Raw genomic sequence first — 18,844 nt, 5'->3', positions numbered from 1 at the left:
CAGGGGTTGCCTTAAGTAGTGAGGTTAAATAGCGAATAAGTAGTAGGACCCAGAACCAGCTCGTCGCCTCCCCTTGCCCCCACGCCGGGAGCGACCCCACGAAGATGCTGGAGGAGACAGGCTGCAGAGCCTTGGCTCGCAGGGTGCCCCACAACGCGCTCCCTCCCGTGGCGCGCTGTTGCCGGGGCCCGCGCACCACCCAGCTCAAGAGCGGCCCAATGGCGGCGTGGCCCAGACACCGCCCAGCCCCAACGCGGCCCAATGGCAGCGCGGCAGGGCACCGCCCTGTTCCTGTGCGGGCCAATAGCGGCGTGGCCACGCGCGGGGGCCGCCCCAAGCTGGGCGCGGAGGCGGGGAGGTGGCCACCGGCTCCGCCCCGCTCCCCTCTGACCCGGTGTCTCGTCTCTCCGTCTTCCTGTTCTAAACCACGTGGACGCGCCGGGGGCTGCGGGGCTGAGGGAGGGAACTTGTGGGGGCCACCGCCACTGTCGCCTCCGCTGCTCGGGTCGCGACCCTTACGCCCGTTCGAAGTCGCCGTGTCCCGGTGTCCCGCGCCTTTGCGGAGCGCGCGCACATGGCGACCCAGGCGCACTCCCTCAGCTACACGGGCTGCAACTTCTTGCGCCAACGTCTCGTCCTGTCCACCCTGAGCGGACGGCCTGTCAAAATCCGAAAGATTCGGGCCAGAGACGACAACCCTGGCCTTCGAGGTAACTCGCGGCGGGCTGTGCGCGGCGCGCGGGGTGGTGGGGGCCGAGGGGAGACGGAACTGCTGCCCCGGGGGCTGGCGCGCGGGGAGCGTCCTCATTCCGCGGAGCGTTGGGGAGGGAGAGAGGCCTGTGGCCCCCACCTCTGAACGCGCGCGAAGCTGGAGGGAGACGGGGTCCGGCCCCGGGGGTGGGGGGGGTGTGCTCAGCTGCGCGTAGCGCTCGGCGTCTCCGGGACGCTGGTAGTAAACAGCTGCACGTTTTCCAGTGTTGCGTGTTGCAGTATATCCCAGGTGTCGCCCCCTCGTTTTCCTTCAGCCCCTCTTGCCCTCCCCATAAACCGCTCAAAGGAGAAAAACAGTTTGTTGGACCTAAATGTGTTGAATGGACAGATGTAAAGATGGAGAAGATTTGGAGAGAAAAGTACCACTGGTTGGTTCCGTGCCCTGCCCCAAAACAGGTCTCAGAAACAGCTGCCCCCGTAGACACAGCCTGTCCCTGTCGCCATGATTTCTTGGCTGCTCTCAAACCTTTCTCCTTGGGTGTGGATTAAATAATATTTAAAAATTGTTTGTTGTTCAGCAGTGACTGTGATTGAAATGCGTAGGACAGGAGCTTTGAGAAAAATTTTTACAGTTATGGGCCTAATTGCCTTGACTTTAGTAGAGGGTTGGTGACAAGCGCTAAACTACAGGTTTCCAAGCCCCCTTTTGCCCTACAAAGATGGATAGATTAAAAATAGGCCCCATTTAAACCCATATCGAGTTAAATGGTGCCGATTTTTAACTGGTCCCCTGGAATAAGACATATGCATTTAAAGCTCCTGTATGGTTATCTCAAATTGGGAGACCCAGTTAAAGAAAAAAAGGAAAAACCTATCTGCAAATTGAAGGGGAGAGGGTTTGTGGTTGGTCCTGGAAGCTTTCTTGGTTGTGTGGAAATGTTTAATTTTGCACTGGCTCATTGCAGTAGGCGGCCAGTCCATTTCATCATCTGAATGTATTTTCTGGACAGTTAGATTTCTGCCTCTTTTCAGTGGTGATTGGTTGCACATAAGGGGAAAATGCCATGTCATTGATGGGGATAGAAGGTTAGGAAGGAAAGAACCAAAAGCTCCTCCATACTGTGGTGAGGAATCTGGTGACCAGGAAGGACTTCTGTTGGTACCTGATTCTGGTCCTTGTTCTACTGGGCAGAAACACTGGGGAAGCTAAGGAGGGACCTCTAGAGAGGTTTATGCCAGATGCTCTTCCCCTCAACATCTCTTGCTATTATTTTGAGTCCGCTTGGGCAGAGCAGTTGCTTGATGGCTCTACTCTGTGGCATTTGCAGCCAGCTCTCCCTCACTCCAGGTGAGCCTAGAGAACTTGCACTAACTGGATATGGTAAGAAGACAGGCTTTTTCTATGAACGCTGAACATAGCTTTTTTTTTTTTCTTTCTCTCTAGAGGAATAAACGTGGTTTAGTCTGGAGACCTGAGATTTCTCAGGGAAATCAGTACAATTTAGTGTTTGTCTCCTGACAGGTGTCCTCCAAACTAATATTTAATGTTCAAAGTATGCATCATCCCTCTCTCCCCCTTCCACTGTGGGCATCTCTTCAATGCCACAGATGCAAACTCCTATTTCTATTACTTGCAACAGGACTTTGCCACTTGGCACTTGTCTGAAAGGATGCCAGACCCTGGTACCTGGAGGAGGTAGTACTTGTTGGCAGATATGCTGTTATTTTATGGTAAACACTGTGTAGAACATTATTTGTCTTACCTTATTAATATACCAGGGGAAAAATGAGGTGCCTAATTTAAATCTCTTTGTGCTGGCTTCAAGGCCTCAGAAATCTTATTGATGTTTGTTTAATTTCTTATAGAGGGAACTGAGATATGCATATATGCGTGCATTCATAAATATACATGTATACATGCATGTATGATATATGCATATATACATGCACACATGCACATAAATACATACACCTCTGACACATGATACATAGTCACAGTTAAGCGAGTCCTTAGTAGCTAGATGAGATGCAGCCAGTGGGCCTTGTCAGGCATCTTCTATTCCTTTCTGACTATCCCTGACTCAGATTCAGAGAGTTGGAAAAAACTCAGTGCATATTCAGTAAAGTCTTCAGCTCAAGTGTAAGAATTCACATCTCTTGAAGGTGCTTGCTTCAACATCCCTCCTGGTGTGGGCTTTGGAGGATGGTGGCAAAGGCTTTCTGCTTCAGGGGCAGTCATTCAGAAAAGGTTTATTGAGCCCCTTAAAGGTCTCGAGTATGTGCAAGGCTTTGTGGGGATATAAAGGTGAGAAGCTGGTTGCCTCACTCTCAAGTAGTTTTCTAAGAAGGAAGAGCTTGAAGGAGTAGCTTGAATAACTTGCTGTTAAGAAGAGCTGAATGTTTTAGAGGGACTCAGCAGAATTAGAGCAGAGAGTTCCACAGGGAAAAATGAAGGAAGGTTTTTATGGATCTGCTTCTGATCTGGACAGATAGGATTGAGATAGTGACTGCAGGATTCATTGTTGGTGAAAGAAACAGCTTTTAAGCTAAAAGTTATTTTCTTTATTATTTTGAGGTGAAGTCCTTAATTTGTCAAGGTCTTAGTAGCTTGGTGGCTAAGAGCCTGGGCTCAGAGTTAGACCTTGATTGAGTTCTGGTTCTGCTTTGCTATTAGCTCTTTAACATTGAGCAACATATCTGAGCCTCAGTTTTTTCATCTGTAAAGTGAGGCCAGTACTACTGACTTCACAGAGTCATTTTGAGTATTAAATGAAACAATATTTCAAAGTACACTGAACAGTGTCTGGCATGTAGGAAGAATGACTGTTAGCTTGTTGTTTTATTACTATGCAACTTCTTTGGGTATATATAGTTCTGCCCTTTAGCATCTGAAATCTGTTCCTGCTTTCTATGTGGAAACTTTTCAAATATATAAAGAGAATTATTCCTTTTCTTTGTCTTATCTTTTCAGTCTACAGGTTTCCTTTTGGGTGATGGCTTCCAAATATTTGTGTGTTATATGTACTATGTAGTGGTTTTCAACCAGAGGCACTTTTGTTCCCCAGGGGACATTTGACAACATTTGGAGACATTTTTAGTTGTCACAAACTAGGAGCCTGCTCCTGGCATCTGGGGGGTCAAGCCCAAGGATGACACCAAACATTCTATAATGCACCAGACAGCTCCCCACACAAAGAATTATTCTATTCAAAGTGCCAGTAGAGATGATGTTGAAAAACCCTGGCCTGTTGGACTTAGTTCTGAATATTAAGCCTTTTCTTTTCCCCATATCCCTAATGGTTGGGAATAGCAGCATGTGGTACCTAGAAAACTACACGAGGATTTAGAAGGGGATGAGACACAGGTCAAACTCTGTGACTTCAGGCAAATAAGTTAATTTCTTAAATAAAACTGCCTCCTTCCAACACAGAGCGATTGTCTATAATGAGAAGAATTTGAATCCCAAAGAAAGATGATCCTGGAATGAGTTTTAATTTTACAGCCACATGTGTAGTTTTTACTTGACTTGTGAGGAACTTGAACAATTATGTTGTCTCAGTCTACTCTTGTCAGTGAGAAAATAAGTATTTTTTTGTTGTTTTTCACTGAATGTAAGGCAGCCAAGACATAAGTAAGAAAGCTGGTGAAGCTGAACATCCACCGAGTGACAGAGCTGGAAAGAGACTGCAGCCAGCTCTGGCCTGCAGGGCCTGTTTTCCCACCTAACTGTGGACTTGGATGTTCTTCATCATGTTAGAAAGCAGCTGTCTGAAGTGCCTCTGGCTCTCTCTGGATTTCATGACGGTGTCTCGGAGGGTTAGATTGAGTTAACAAGTTCTATGTAAGGTGAGATCCAAATGGAAATAATTACATAAGAATGTAATTGTTTGCTCAGAGTGGAACACAGCAAGGTGAACTTGGAAGGAGCGCTGCTTTAGCAGTTTGTTAGGACACAGGCCTCCCACTACCCAAGTTGAAGAGGTCATCTGACTAAGCCTCACTGTCTTCCCCTGTGCAATTGGAGAGGAGTTACTTGGTTCCATGGGAGTGCTGCACATGGCTTAAGCAGATGACATTCTGAAAAAGGAGGGGTAAGTGTAGTTTTAGAGTTTTAATAAAAAAAATTCTTGAAAATGTGCTGCAGAAACATGCTACAGAGAGATCCTTTGAAAGGAAAACATCTTTTGGTATCCCCATTGTTTTGGGGATAAATCTGGCTGTTAATAAATTGAATCTTCTAAAAGAAGAATTGTAAGCGAAAGCTTTATTTTTCTCCTCTACTCTCGATACTTTTGATATCAGATGTATGGCTTTTTCCTGCACAAAGCAATTTTCCAATTCCCAGTGACATCCACTGGGTGTCCTACAAAGTTAATTCAGTTCTAACACCGTCTACACCAAGATAGCATCAGATCCCACAGGGAAAGGGGGCCCCTCCCTAAGTCACCTGAACAGAACAAACTCTGGTGTGCTCAAAAGGGGCTCCTTCTGGGTAACTTTTAAAGGACACACCCATCATTTTGGAACCTCCACAGGTTTCAGGAGCTCTGTCCCAAGAACCAGAAACAACGAATGAATACATTTCTTACGGTACTACAAGGTTGTGCGTATATGTCTTCCAGTATAGCCTGAGACTCAGAGCTGTTGATAAGATAACTGGAATTGGGAAAGGCCTGATGACTATACTAATGATAGTAGATGAAATATTCTCTCATTGATTAGGAACCTGCTTTCCTGTGCCTCTATTGATTGTTAAAGTTTGCTCTCATGTGATTATTTTTGGCTGCCCAAACCAAAACGTGCATCTTTAAAAATTTTAAAGACAAATGCCAAAATTCTAATGGTCAAATTCCAGACCTACTGTTGCTTGGAAGCTGTAAATTACTATTCCAGGTGCAACTATGCACCATCTATTTTAAAAACTGAACTTTTAATTTTGAGATAATTGTAGATTCACATGCAGTTTTAATAAATATCATCTGGAGAATCTGTCTGCACTTTATCCAGTTTTCCTGAATGGTAACATCTGGGAAGATATACAGTATCATAACCAGATATTGGCATTGATACATGAAGACACAATTTCCATCACCACAAGGATTCCTCAAATTGTCCTTTTATAGCCACACCCACTTTCCTCCTTTCCCCACCCACTCTTTAACGTTCAGCAGTCACTAATCTGTTCTCTGTTCCTGTAATTTTGTCATTTGAAGAATGGTATGTAGATGGAATTAAATAGTAATTTTTTTGCAGTTAATTTTTTTCACTCAACAGGTTCTTTGGACATTCTCTGGAGATTTAAGATGTAGTTTTTATGAAGTTTGTTTCTTTTTCTTGCTCAGTAGTATTCCATGGTTTGAAAGTACCACTGTTTTTTTTAACCATACACCTGCTGAAGGATATCTGGATTATTTACAGGTTTTTTTTTTTCCATTATGAATAGGCTGCTGTAAAATTGACATACAGATTTTTATGTGGACATTAAGTCTTTCTCTGGGATAAATGCCCAGGAGTACAGTTGCTGGGTTTTATGGCATGTTTAAGAACCTGTCAAACTGTTTTCCAGTGTGGTGTTGTAATTTTATATTTTATATACCATTTTATGCCACCAGCAGTGTATGAGTGATCCATTTTCTCTACATGCTCTCCAGCATTTGGTGTTGTCACTATTTAAAAATTTTAGTCATTCTGGTAGGTGTATTAGTCCTATCTTGTAGTATTAATTTGCATATTCCTAACGGATAATGCTGTTGAGCATCTTTCCATGTGCTTGTTTGTCATGTACATAGTCTCTTTGGTGAAATGTCTTCCTGTCTTTTGCCCATTTTATAGTAGGATTGTTTATTTTTATTGTTAAATTTTGAGAGTACTTTACATGTAGTTGGCTATTATTTTATCCCACACTATAGCTTGTCTTTTCTGTTAATATGGTCTTTTGCAGAGGAAAAATTTTCATTTAATGAAATAGAATTTATCAAATTTTTCTTTTAGGGTTTGTGCTTTTGGTGTCGAGTCTAAGAACTCTTTGGGTAGTCCTAGATCTTGAAGATTTTGTCTTCTTCTAAGGGTTCTATTAAGTTAATTTTTGTATGGGATTTAAAACTTAGGTGGAGGTTAATTTTTTTTTTTTTGCCTGTACATGTCCATTTCTCTAGCACCATTTGTTGAAGCAGCTATGTTTCTTCCATTTAGTCACATTTGCACAAAATCAGCTGGACATATTTGTGTGGGTCTCTTTCTGATACTGTTCTACTGATCTATTTGTCCTCTTGCCAATACCAAACCGTCTTGATTACTTTACCTATAGAATAGCTTTGAAATTGTGTAGGCTGATCCTCCAACTTTATTCTTATTTTTCATGATAATTTCAACTATTCTAGTTCCTTTACCTTTCCACGTAAGTTTTCGAAAGATCTTGTCTATCTCTAGGAAAAATTATTGGTAGGATTTTGATAGGAACTATGTTAAACCTCTATGCCAATTTGGGGAGAATTGCCATCTTTTTTACACTGAGTCTTCTAATCCATAAGCAGTATATAATTCTCTCCATTTACTTGGATTGCCTGTGCTTTTTATCGGCATTGTGTAGATTTTAGTATACAAGCCCTGTACACATTTTGTTAGATTTACACCTAAATATTTCACTTTTTTAAGTATTTGTAAATGGCATAATAATTTTAATTTTGATCTCCATGTGTTTGTTGCTAGTATGTAGAAATACAATTCATTAAAAAATGTTTATCTTATATTCTGCAACTTTGCTGAATTTACTTATTCTGGGTGTTTTTTTTTAGATTCTTAGGAATTTTCTATGTAGACAGTCATGTCTTCTGCAAATACGAGTTGTTTTATTTCTTCTTTTCTGAACTTTATGCCCTTTATTTTCTTCTTATTGCACAGGCTAGAATTTCTAGTACTATGTTAAGAGTGATGAGAGCAGAAAGCATCCAGTTGGGGGAGAGCATCCAGTGTTTTGCCACTGAGTATAATGTTAGCTGTATATATATTTTTAGATTTTTTTTCTTTATCAAGTTGAGGAAGTTCCCTTCTATTCCTGTTTTTTTAACTTTTTTATTTTACAGTTATGAATGGTTGCTATATTTTGTCCAATGCTTTTTCTGCACCAATTGTTGTGATCCTATAATTTTTCTTCTTTAGCCTGTTAATATATTGTTATTGCATTGATCGATTTTCAAATGTTAAACCAACATCCTGGAATAAACCCCTTGGTCATTATGGTGTGTAATTCTCTTTGCATATTGCTGAATTTCATATGCTAGAATCATGTTAAGGATTTTTGGTATGTATTCATAAGTGATACTGATCTGTAGTTTTCCTTCTTTTACTGTCTTTGTCTGGTTTTGGTATTAGAGTTATACTAGCTTCAAATTAACTGGAAACTGTTTTTGTTTCCTTTTCTGTTTTCTGGAAGGGATTGTGTAGAATCATTTTTAATTCTTCTTTAAATGGCAGATTTCTCCAGTGGAATCATATGAACCTATAGAGATCTTTTTGGGGGATTTTTAAAATTATGCATCTAGTTTGCTGAATACTTATAGGACTATTCAAATGATCAATTTCATATGGTATATTGTAGTTGTTTTTTGTTGAAGTGGTCCATTTCATCTAAATTGTTAAATTTTATGGTAGAGTTGTTCATAGCATTCCCTTATTAGCCTTTTAATATCTGCAGGATCTGTAGTGATATCCATTAGTTCATTACTGTTATTGGTGATTTGTATCTTTATTTTGTCATTCTTGCTGGAAGTTGGTCAGTTTTATCAGTCTTTTAAAAGAACCATCTCTTTCGTTCAGTGATTTTTCTCTATTCTTTTTCTTTCTATTTCTGCTCTTGTTTTTATTATTTCCTTCCTTCACTTTGGATTTATTTTGCTCTTTCTTCTAAGTTCTTGAGGTGGGGCTTGGATTTTTGGGAACTCTATTTTCTAAAGTATGCTTTAGTGCAGTAAACTCCCCCTTCAACACTGCTTGTGTCCCACAAATTTTGACATGCCATATTTTCATTTTCATTTATGTCATTGTGTTTTTTTTCTTTCCTTTGAGATGTCCTCTCTGATCCATGGATTATTTATAAGTATATTGTTTAGTTTCCAAATGTAGGTTTATTTTTCTGTTATCTTTCTATGATTGACTTTAATTTGATGCCATTATGGTTGGAAAACATGCTCTGTATGAGTTTAATTCTTCTAAATGTTGAGGTTTTTCTTTTTCTTTTTTGTGGCCCAAATATAGTCTATCTTGTTATATATTCCTTGGGCACTTGGAAAGAATGTGTATTCTGGTAGAATGTTCCATAATTGTTGATTAGATCCATTTGGTTGTTGGCATTGTTGAATTCCATGTCCTTGTGATTTTCTGTCTAGTTCTATTGATCATTGAGAGAAGAGTATTGAAGTCTTCAACTGTAACTGTGGATTTGTCTTTCTCCTTTCAGTTTGAGCAATTTTAGCTTTATATATTTTGCAACTTTGTTGTTTGGTACATTTAGGTTTGCTAAATGTTTTTTTGGTGGATTGACTCTTATTATTATATAATGTTGTCCTGCTCTGTTTCTAGTAATTTTCTGAGGTAGAGGAAATGCTCTAGTGACTTAGGGCTAGAAAGAGATTGCCTCACCCTTGTGTGTTTGTGAAGAGGAGGACTGGAACTGAAGAATTTGGATGCAAATGGTTATAAAAATCAGAGAATTAAGCTGCCCTTTGTTGACTTTGTTTCTTTTACAGGTTTTTATATAAACAGAGCAGAATATCTGGAAATTTTTTAATGTATGGGACAAAAAAGTAATCAGTGTTATTATAATAAAGCACCAGTAAAAATTTGTGTACATGTATCCTAGCGTACTTCTGTTTCTGCAGACTAGAGTTCTAGATGTGGAATTGCTAGGTCAGTGACAATGCTTTAAAGAAAAAAATGGGAATGTGGGGTCAAAATGTGTGAAATCCTCTTGCTTAATCCTCTGTAAGATAGCCTATCTCTTAATTGATATTTCTTCCTTGTATTAGCATCTTTTGTCATTTTTTTCTTCTTGAGATATATCTATTGGCATTTCTAGTGCCACAGTAAATTTCATGAAGAAAGGATTGGGTTTCTTTGCTTTTTTCAGATTTCTTAAAGTATTATTTCTTTGGCTTTTCATTAAAAAAAATAAATGTTTATCAAGGTACACTACATATTAAGAAAGTACACAAACTATAAGTGTATGGTTGATGAATTATTTACTAAGTGGATATACCCATGTAAGGGAAAAATGGAAGTTCCATGGCCAGGATCTTCACCTGATCCTAATCTAACTCACTGTGCACATGTAATGATGTAATACTTGGCCTACTGTGCAGGCTCATGCTTGCCCATGTATTGGCAATAAGCCATTATTGGCTGTGTTGTTATATAAAGTGCTCTGCTCAGTGCTGGGTGCAGAGCCTGGAGCAGAGGCAGAGAAGGAGATGGGCTTGCTGCATGCAGACTTGCAGGATGTGGATGTGATCGTAGCACTTGACCTGCCACTGAATAAAGCTTGGTATAAACCCTTTTACCCCCCAACTTTCCCTTGTTATTTGGTCTCATCAAATTCGAACTGAACTTGCTTGGAGCTGGGAACCTACTGCGAGTGGGAGTTATACCCATGTAGCCACTACCCATGTCAAGAAATAAAACAACCATCACCCCCTAAAACCCTTCTCATGCTTTGTCCCAGTCACACCATTTCCTCCCACCTCCAATGTAAACAGTATATTGACTTTTTACACCAGAGAGTTGGTTTCTGAAATATTAACTATTACTTTTATAAGTGAAATCCTAGAGCAAGTATTTTGCATGTGCACCTGGATTCTTTAGTTCTGTATTGTGTTTGTGAGATTCATCTCTGTGTAGCAGCAGTAGTTTGTTGATTTTCGTTGTTGTATCATGATACTACATTTTATTAATAGGCCACAACTTTTGGATTCTGTGTTAAAGTATTTCAAATATCTTGTCCACTCTCTGACTTGGGTTTTCACAAGTCACTCTTACTGGTGTCTTTTGTTGAGCAATATTTACGACTTGAATGCAGTCCAATTTATAAGTATTCCTATGTCCTCTTAAAGAAATCTTTGCCTACCCCAAGGCCATGAAGACATTCTCCTGAAACTTGTAAGGCTTCTGTTTTTATATATAAACTCTATTACATTAAATAAATTCATTCATCATACTTTTTAAAAAAGAATTTTACTGAAAAGTCGATATGGAGTTTTACCAGGTGCGTTTTCCATAGCTATTAAGCTAGTTACTTGTTTTTTTCCCCCATTTTTGTATTTAATTATGTTGTAGTTTTCCTTTTGTTTTATCTGTAGTACATCCCTGGGATGCATCCTTAATCATAGTGGATAGTAAAAAAAAGAAAGTATACTAGTCTCTTTTCTAAGATTTTATTTGGAATTTTTCATTTGTTCTCATTAAATGAGGTTAATTTATAATTTAATTTTTTTGCATGTGGTGCTTGCTCTGAAATGTTTTACAATTGAAGTTATCTCTACACATTTGTTTTTATTATTTGTTTGATCACTTTTGATTTGTCAGATTTTTATATAGCTATATATCCTAATTCCAAATGTATTAGGAAGTAATAGAGAATAGTTAGTCACAAAAGCTCTTAATTTTTAAAATTATGTTATTTTTTTTCTGTTTATTCACATTTTCTTTCCTTTTACTAATGAATGAGGCTTTTGTGTTGTTTTCTTAATTACTTGATTTTTTCCTACATTTTGTACTTTGTGTTCTTTTGAGATTATTATTTTCTTTTGGCTTATAATTTTGTTGTTTCTAAAATCTGAGTTCATTTTGTTCTTGCTTTTCATTTTCTTTATTACTAAGATATGTAGTTTTTTTGGTAGACTGCTTCATATTGTGTTAAAATTGACATTTGGTTCAAGATATTTTACATTCTGCACTATTTTTCTTTTTCTGCTCATAATTTAGGAAAGGTTTTATATGTTTAAGTTAAAATATAATTTACTTATCAGGTATATAATTGCATATTATACATAAATACAAAAAAATATATATTTTTTATACATACATTGTTTCCAAGTGAGTGGACATCTTTTAATTTATTCTCAGAATTGGGTGTTTGTAATTTCTTCCTTTTTGGATTTAATGAGGAAAACAATGACTCCTAATTTCACATGTTAATAGTTTGTCATCTTTCGATTATTTCTCTAAGGAAATTGACATCACATTGCATATATTGCTTTTAAATTTTTTCCTTAGTGTATATAATGTGAGCATTTCCTCATGTAATTAAATGAATATTTAAAAATACTATTAATGGCTGCATAGTATTATAAGATCTTTCGTAGGCTATTTAATGAGAGCAGGTTTATTGGCAATTTAATTGTGTTATAGTACTTTCATGTGTCCTTTTTAATTCAAATTTTATGTATTTTAAAAAACATACACATGGCATGAAATATAAAGGGATCAAAAGGGCTTACAAAATCTGTCTCTATGAGTCTTTCCTAATCTTCCTTCCCTCGAAGTAACCTGTATTAAGTTTGTTGTGTTTCTTTTTAGGGCTTTTTTTTTTTTTTCTCCATAAATAAGCAAATATATACGCACTTTTTCCTTTTTCACACAAACGACCTCTTTTTTGCATATTACCTCTTTTTTGTTCGGTATACCATGGAGATGATTCATGTTAGTATATAAAAAAACCTTATGAAGGCTGCAAATTGTTCTGATATATAGTTGTGCCAGTAGGCAGACTAATTTTTAAATATTTAAGTTGTTATAATACTTTTAAATTGAAACTGTATTGAATGAGATTTGCTTCTTGTTTCTAAGTACAGATTTTTATATTGTATTCCTTCTCTCACTTTCCTTCTTTGAGACATGGTTTTGCCTTTCTTAGTGAGGCATGGGTCAGGCTGAAGACTGCCACTACCTTTTAGTTACCCTTTAAAAATATGATAAGCTCATTTTGGGGGGCCAGAGAAGGGATGGTATTAGATATGGGAGGTGGTAGTTAAGGAATCCTGAGGTTGTCTGACAGTACAAATTTTTTAAAATGTGAAATACATTAACATTAAACAATGTGTAAGACATAAAAGTAGTGCTTAAACGATTATAAAATGAACATCCATGTGACCCTTCCCGGTCAATGAATAGAGAACACTGCCCACATGTTGGAGCCTCTTCCATTTATACTCCCTTCCATGCCCCTTTAGTGGTAGCCACTTTCCTGACTATTATGCTGTTCATGTTGATGTCTTTATAACTTTATTATTTGATTATGCATTCCTAAACAATGTAGTAAAATCGTGCTTATTTTTGGAACTTTTTTGCTAATGTTTTTTTATATATGTGAAATTCTGTACCCTGGGAGCAGTCTCAGAGGGTGTGAGGGAAGTAAGGGGGCAAGGAATCCTGTACATCTTGTCTTACTGAATTTTGGGAACTTAGGTCTTAACTATTGTTAGATGGACTTGAGATCTTTTTTGTACCAGGTGATGGAGCTATATCTTCACTGTTGCCGGGATTCCAGAACTAGCTCTGAGTTTGGTTCTTTGAAGCACTGCTCTGAAGCACCCATTTGCTGTGATCAGGGGATGGTCCTGCCTGGAGGTCTCTTTATGTGCCCATTCTGTTCCTACTAATGCCCCTCTGCTGGGCATTTTTAACTGTGTTCATGCTTAAGAGCACTTGGGGGTTGCAAAAAAAAAAAGAAAAGAAATTTTCCCTGAAGTCATGCTTTTTATCTCCCTAATCTGTACAGTTACAAATTTAATCTGGAGTTTGATCTTGTGGAGTTTAATGTTGGGCTTTATTAATAAATGCTTGTTTCTTTCCCCCACTTAGGCCCCTCAAAAACTTGAATAAATCATGTTTTCCTTTTTTGTGCAGAGTAGCTTGCATTTGCCATAAACATAAGTAGGAAAGTAGTGTTGTGACATGGATTATGCTTGATTTTTAAGTAAAAAAGACTGCAGAAATCATTTCTGGTTCAGTTTTGTAGTTGAGATACTTTGAAACTCCTGTGATGCTAGTTACATCACAGTCTAGTACGCATACAAGCATGTCTGAAACTGAGACTGAAGTTACATGGATAGCACCCTTGCTTTATACAGTTTCTCTGATATCACTTATTCTGTTCTAATCATTTAAAAAGTATTGATTGGGGTCCCATTAAATTGTCTGCAGGATCCCTCAGTAAGTCACTGCCTGCAGTTAAAAAGGTACCATGATTTTCTAGAAGGTGGTTGGCTCTGAGGGATTAAAGTGAGTTAGGCAAACTAATGTCATGGTGTGGTTAAGAGCATGGATTTTGGAGAAGGGCAGACCTGGGCCCAACTCACTTGCCAGTCATCATTCTTGAGCTTCAGCCGTCTGAAATGGGACTTAAACTTCCTGCCTTGGCATTAAGTGAGAGAATGGCTGGCTGTAAGGTAAGCATTAATGTACTGCCGCTGTTACTATTATAACATTATTAAAACTTTATTACTTGTATTTGGACTTACTGGAGTTTCTCTCTAGCCCAGTGCTCTTTGTCCAAATTGCAGAATCTACTATGACAAGAGTTCTGGGAGAATGTTAAGTAACAGAACAGGTGGATGGGAATTGCTTAGCTGATTCTGCTCACTCTTTGGTATCAGTTCTGGTGACTGCTAGGGTTTGTGCTCAGAAGCTTTGCTAGTTTATTATGGGAGTGAGAACTGCCTAAAAGCATTAGGCAGTCAGTCACAGTGCCTTTAGTACAGAGGGTTGTCTTCCTATGTTTGTGCATGGGCAGGGGATTGAAGAGAGAGATAACGCAGGAGAGGGCCAGAAGACCTGTTTTCTTCTGTGAATCCCAACTCTGCTTCCTTCCATATTTTACATTTAAAATCAAATACCTCTCTCCACCCACCCCCTCATAAATAATGACCAGCTTTTATATTTTAAGTACCAATATGTTCATAAAAGGAATTGAAGCAAATTTGGACATTAAAATTTATACAAGAAAAGTAAATTTATATGAAGTGCTACCATGAAGAAAAATCTATTTATTAGAATGTAGTGTTTTTTTTTTTTGAGGAGAGGATCTTACATTTATTTATTTATTTATTTGTGTATGTATGTATGTATTTATTTTTTCCACTATTATTATTTTTTGGTATCATTAATCTACAATTACATGAGGAACATTATGTTTACTAGGCCCCCCCCTTCACCAAGTCCCCCTCACATACTCCATTAGTCACTGTCCATCAGCGTAGTAAGATGCTGTAGAATCACTGCTTGTCTTCTCTGTGTTGCACAGCCCTCCCTGTGCTCGCCCCCCCCACATTATACATGCTAATCGTAAAGCCCCCTTTCTTCTCCCCCCTCTTCTCCCTCCCTTCCCACCCATCCTCCCCAGTCCCTTTCCCTTTGGTAACTGTTAGTCCTTTCTTGGGTTCTGTGAGTCTGCTGCTATTTTGTTCCTTCAGTTTTTCCTTTGTTCTTATATTCCACATACGAGTGAAATCATTTGGTACTTGTCTTTCTCTGCCTGGCTTTAAAATGTAGTGTTTTTTGTTCCAGTCTTTTTTTCATGCATTTAAGAAAAGGTGACAGTAAAACTACATTCAAGCACCTTTGTAATGAAATTAAAAACTGATCCAGTTAAACAGCAGTCATTCAGTAAGATGGTAGAGGAAGGGAGAAGGGGCACTATTGACTGGGAGAGACACTGTGGCCTCTTACTGTTCCTGAAATTGGAGGGTGGCCCTTGATTTAATCTGCCCCTTAGGGGATTCTAGAGCAAGTAAGAATTTGACTTTAACACTGTTCCCTACTTTCCGCTATTTCTCCCACATTTGGTGTGTGCTCCCGAGGTCAGAACAGGTTATTATGGGTGTTAATGCTGCTGAAGTTAGTGTCCCATTGCTGGTGAGTTGCTCTTTTATGTGGAATATGAAAGCTGAATTGTTTCGAGTAGTTCTCCAAACACATACATGCTAGTAACTGCTTCAAGTTCCTCATCCAGTGATCCCACCCAGGTCCTGAGAAAAATCCAGGTGTGGTGCAGGAAGTAACCTACCATCTGCTGCAGGGCCTGAATGGGTGTGTTCTCTGGAAATGGTGACCTCACAAGGTTTTCTCTTCTGCCCACAGATTTTGAAGCCAGCTTCATAAGGCTTTTGGACAAAATAACTAATGGCTCTCGAATTGAAATAAACCAAACAGGTAATCTCCTTTTATTCCCATTCCTGAAAACACCTATGTGTACTACTTAAATGTTTTTCTATTTCTCATGCCTTTTGATGGTATAAATACTGTATTCAGATGGAAAGACCCAGTTTCCTGTTTGATACAATTTTCTGGAGGTATATGTGAAATCTGTCAATTTATGGGGCATACACTTGATTTAAGGAAGTAGGGAGACTGAAAATTTCAGACCAAGAAACAAGCACCTCCTCTTTTTTAACAATAAGATTTTATGCCTAAAATTTACAAACAATTTTTCAAAGTCCATTCATTTATATTGTCAGAATAACATCGTAACAAGAAATTATGTAGTAGTTATTATATGTGCTGAATTTTATTTATTTTGTTTTTTACGATACGTTTACACAAGTATTTGCAAAACATGAAAAAATCCCTTTACTTGTTTCCTCTTCCATTTCCCCCCTCCCCCAACCAGGACCCCACCCAGAGGTAATCATTGTCACAGACCGGGGTGTGTGTCCCCCTGGTCTCCTTTTTATGCATGTGCTTATATGGGCATTTCGGTGTTCCAAACCACCTACAGGGTCATGCTCTTCATATGATTCTGCAGCCAGCTTTTCTCATTTGTACAGATGTCTCAAAACTTTCCCTGCTGGCACATGCAGTCCATCTCAGTATTTCAGTGGGCCTGGTATAGTGTTCTGTTGTTTCGATGCATGAGAATTCATTTAACTGCTACCTACTGATAAACACTTAGGTTGTTTTTCACCTTTTGTTTGTTTACTATTAGAAGCTCTTTATCTATATTGTATAGGAGACCAGGGCAGACATGCTTTGGCCAGCTCCATGAACTATGTACCTATGTATGTGTATTCAACTCTGAACTTTCCCTATGTTGGCTGTCTAAAGAAAGAAGACAAGCTTGGATTCCTGAGTGGTCTCACACCATATGAGACTTGATCTGTAGCTGCATTCAATGATAGAGAACAGGTTTCAGGCATGCAACTTCAGATACGCTTCACAAGTTATGATTCCCTTAGTCTTTCTGCCTTATTTACTTAGAAATTGCTAGAGATTTTTTCAGCAAGTTTTATTGATGATTCAGAGGTTAGGCACTTCTGGTCTTTTCTAGTCCCATCTGTAGCTTGAGCTGGGAAGTGAGACATTTACATAATGTAACACATGCATACGCACATGCACACACACACACCTGTTCACATTTGGTTAATTTGCAGACATAAACAGATTTGCCAGACTAGTGGTTATGTAGTCTTTTAAAATTAAAAAAAAATTTTTTTATTTTGGTATCAGTATAAAATTACATTAACAACATTGTGGTTACTAGATTCTGCCCATTATCAAGTCCCCACCACATACCCCAACACAGTCTCTGTCTGTAGTAAAATGCTGTAGAATCACTACTTGTCTTCTCTGTGCTATACTGCTTTCCCTGTGCTCCCTGTGTACATTATGTGTGCTAACCATAATGCCCCTTTTTCCCCCTGTCCCTCCCTTCCCACCCATCCTCCCCAATCCATTTCCCTTTGGGAACTGTTAGTCCATTCTTGGGTTCTGTGAGTCTGCTGCTGTTTTGTTCCTTCAGTTTTTTCTTTGTTCCTATACTCCACAGATTAGTGAGATCATTTGATACTTGTCTTTTTCTGCCTAGCTTATTTCACTGAGCTAATACCCTCTAGCTCCATCCATGTTGTTGCAAATGGTACAATTTGTTTTCTTCTTATGGCTGAATAGTATTCCATTGTGTATATGTACCACATCTTCTTTATCCATTCATCTGCTGATGGACACTTAGGTTGCTTCCATATCTTGGCTATTGTAAATAGTGCTGCAATAAACATAGGGGGCATGTCTTTTTCAAACTGGGATTCTGCATTCTTAGGGTAAATTCCTAGAGGTGGAATTCCTGGGTCAAATGGTACTTCTTTTTTTAGCTTTTTGAGGCACCTCCATACTGCTTTCCACAATAGTTGAACTAGTTTACATTCCCACCAGCAATGTAGGAGGGTTCCGCTTTCTCCACATCCTTGCCAGCATTTATTGTTCCTAGTCTTTTCTGTGTTGGCCATCCTAACTGGCATGAGGTGATACCTCATTGTGTTTTTAATTTGCATTTCTCTGATGATAAGTGATGTGGAGCATCTTTTCATGTGTCTGTTGGCCATCTGAATTTCTTCTTTGGAGAAGTGTTCAGATCCTCTGCCCATTTTTTAATTGGATTATTTGCTTTTTGTTTGTTGAGGTGTGTGAGCTTTTGCGTATTTTGGATGTCAACCCCTTACCGGATATGTCATTTATGAATATATTCTCTCATACTGTAGGATGCCTTTTTGTTCTACTGATGGTGTGTCCTTTGCTGTAACAGAAGCTTTTTAGTTTGATATAGTCCCACTTGTTCATTTTTGCTTTTATTTCCTTGCCCGGGGAGATATGTTCATGAAGAAGTTGCTCATGTTTATATTCAAGAGAGTTTTGCCTATATTTTCTTCTGAGAGTTTTATGGCTTCATGACTTACATTCAGGTCTTTGATCCATTTCGAGTTTACTTTTGTGTATGGGGTTAGACAGTAATTCAGTTTCATTCCCTTACATGTAGGTGTCCAGTTTTGCCAACCCCAGCTGTTGAAGAGGCTGTCATTTCCCCATTGTATATCCATGGCTCCTTTATCATACATTAATTGACCATGTATGCTTGGGTTAATATCTGGAGTCTCTATTCTGTTCCACTGGTCTGTGGGTCTGTTCTTATGCCAGTACCAAATTGTCTTGATTACTGTGGCTTTGTAGTAGAGCTTGAAGTTGGGAAGTGAGATACCCCCTGCTTTATTCTTCCTTCTCAGGATTGTTTTGGCTATTTGGGGTCTTTTGTGGTTCCATATGAATTTTAAAACTATTTGTTCCAGTTCGTTGAAGAATGCTGTTGGCATTTTGA

General features: G+C 38.7%; 1 protein-coding gene across 5 annotated transcripts in view; it reads left to right on the top strand.

The window, feature by feature from the left end:
* The first annotated feature begins 391 nt into the window (after nt 1-391).
* The window catches only part of RCL1 (RNA terminal phosphate cyclase like 1), an 85,693-nt gene continuing 67,240 nt past the window's right edge, over nt 392-18,844 (top strand). For 3 of the 5 annotated variants that reach the window (XM_073228574.1, XM_037019025.2, XM_037019026.2), the window contains exons 1-2: nt 395-710; nt 15,841-15,912. In XM_073228574.1, coding sequence (XP_073084675.1) covers nt 575-710; nt 15,841-15,912 — 208 coding nt within the window. In that variant the 5' untranslated portion in view covers nt 395-574. Of the gene's footprint in view, nt 711-15,840; nt 15,913-18,844 lie in introns of all 5 variants that reach the window. The other 2 variants (XM_073228575.1, XM_037019024.2) reach the window with 2 other exon arrangements.

Source organism: Manis javanica, chromosome 2, assembly GCF_040802235.1.
Source record: "Manis javanica isolate MJ-LG chromosome 2, MJ_LKY, whole genome shotgun sequence".
NCBI classification, from domain to species: domain Eukaryota; kingdom Metazoa; phylum Chordata; class Mammalia; order Pholidota; family Manidae; genus Manis; species Manis javanica.
This window is presented reverse-complemented; position numbering and strand designations above follow the sequence as displayed.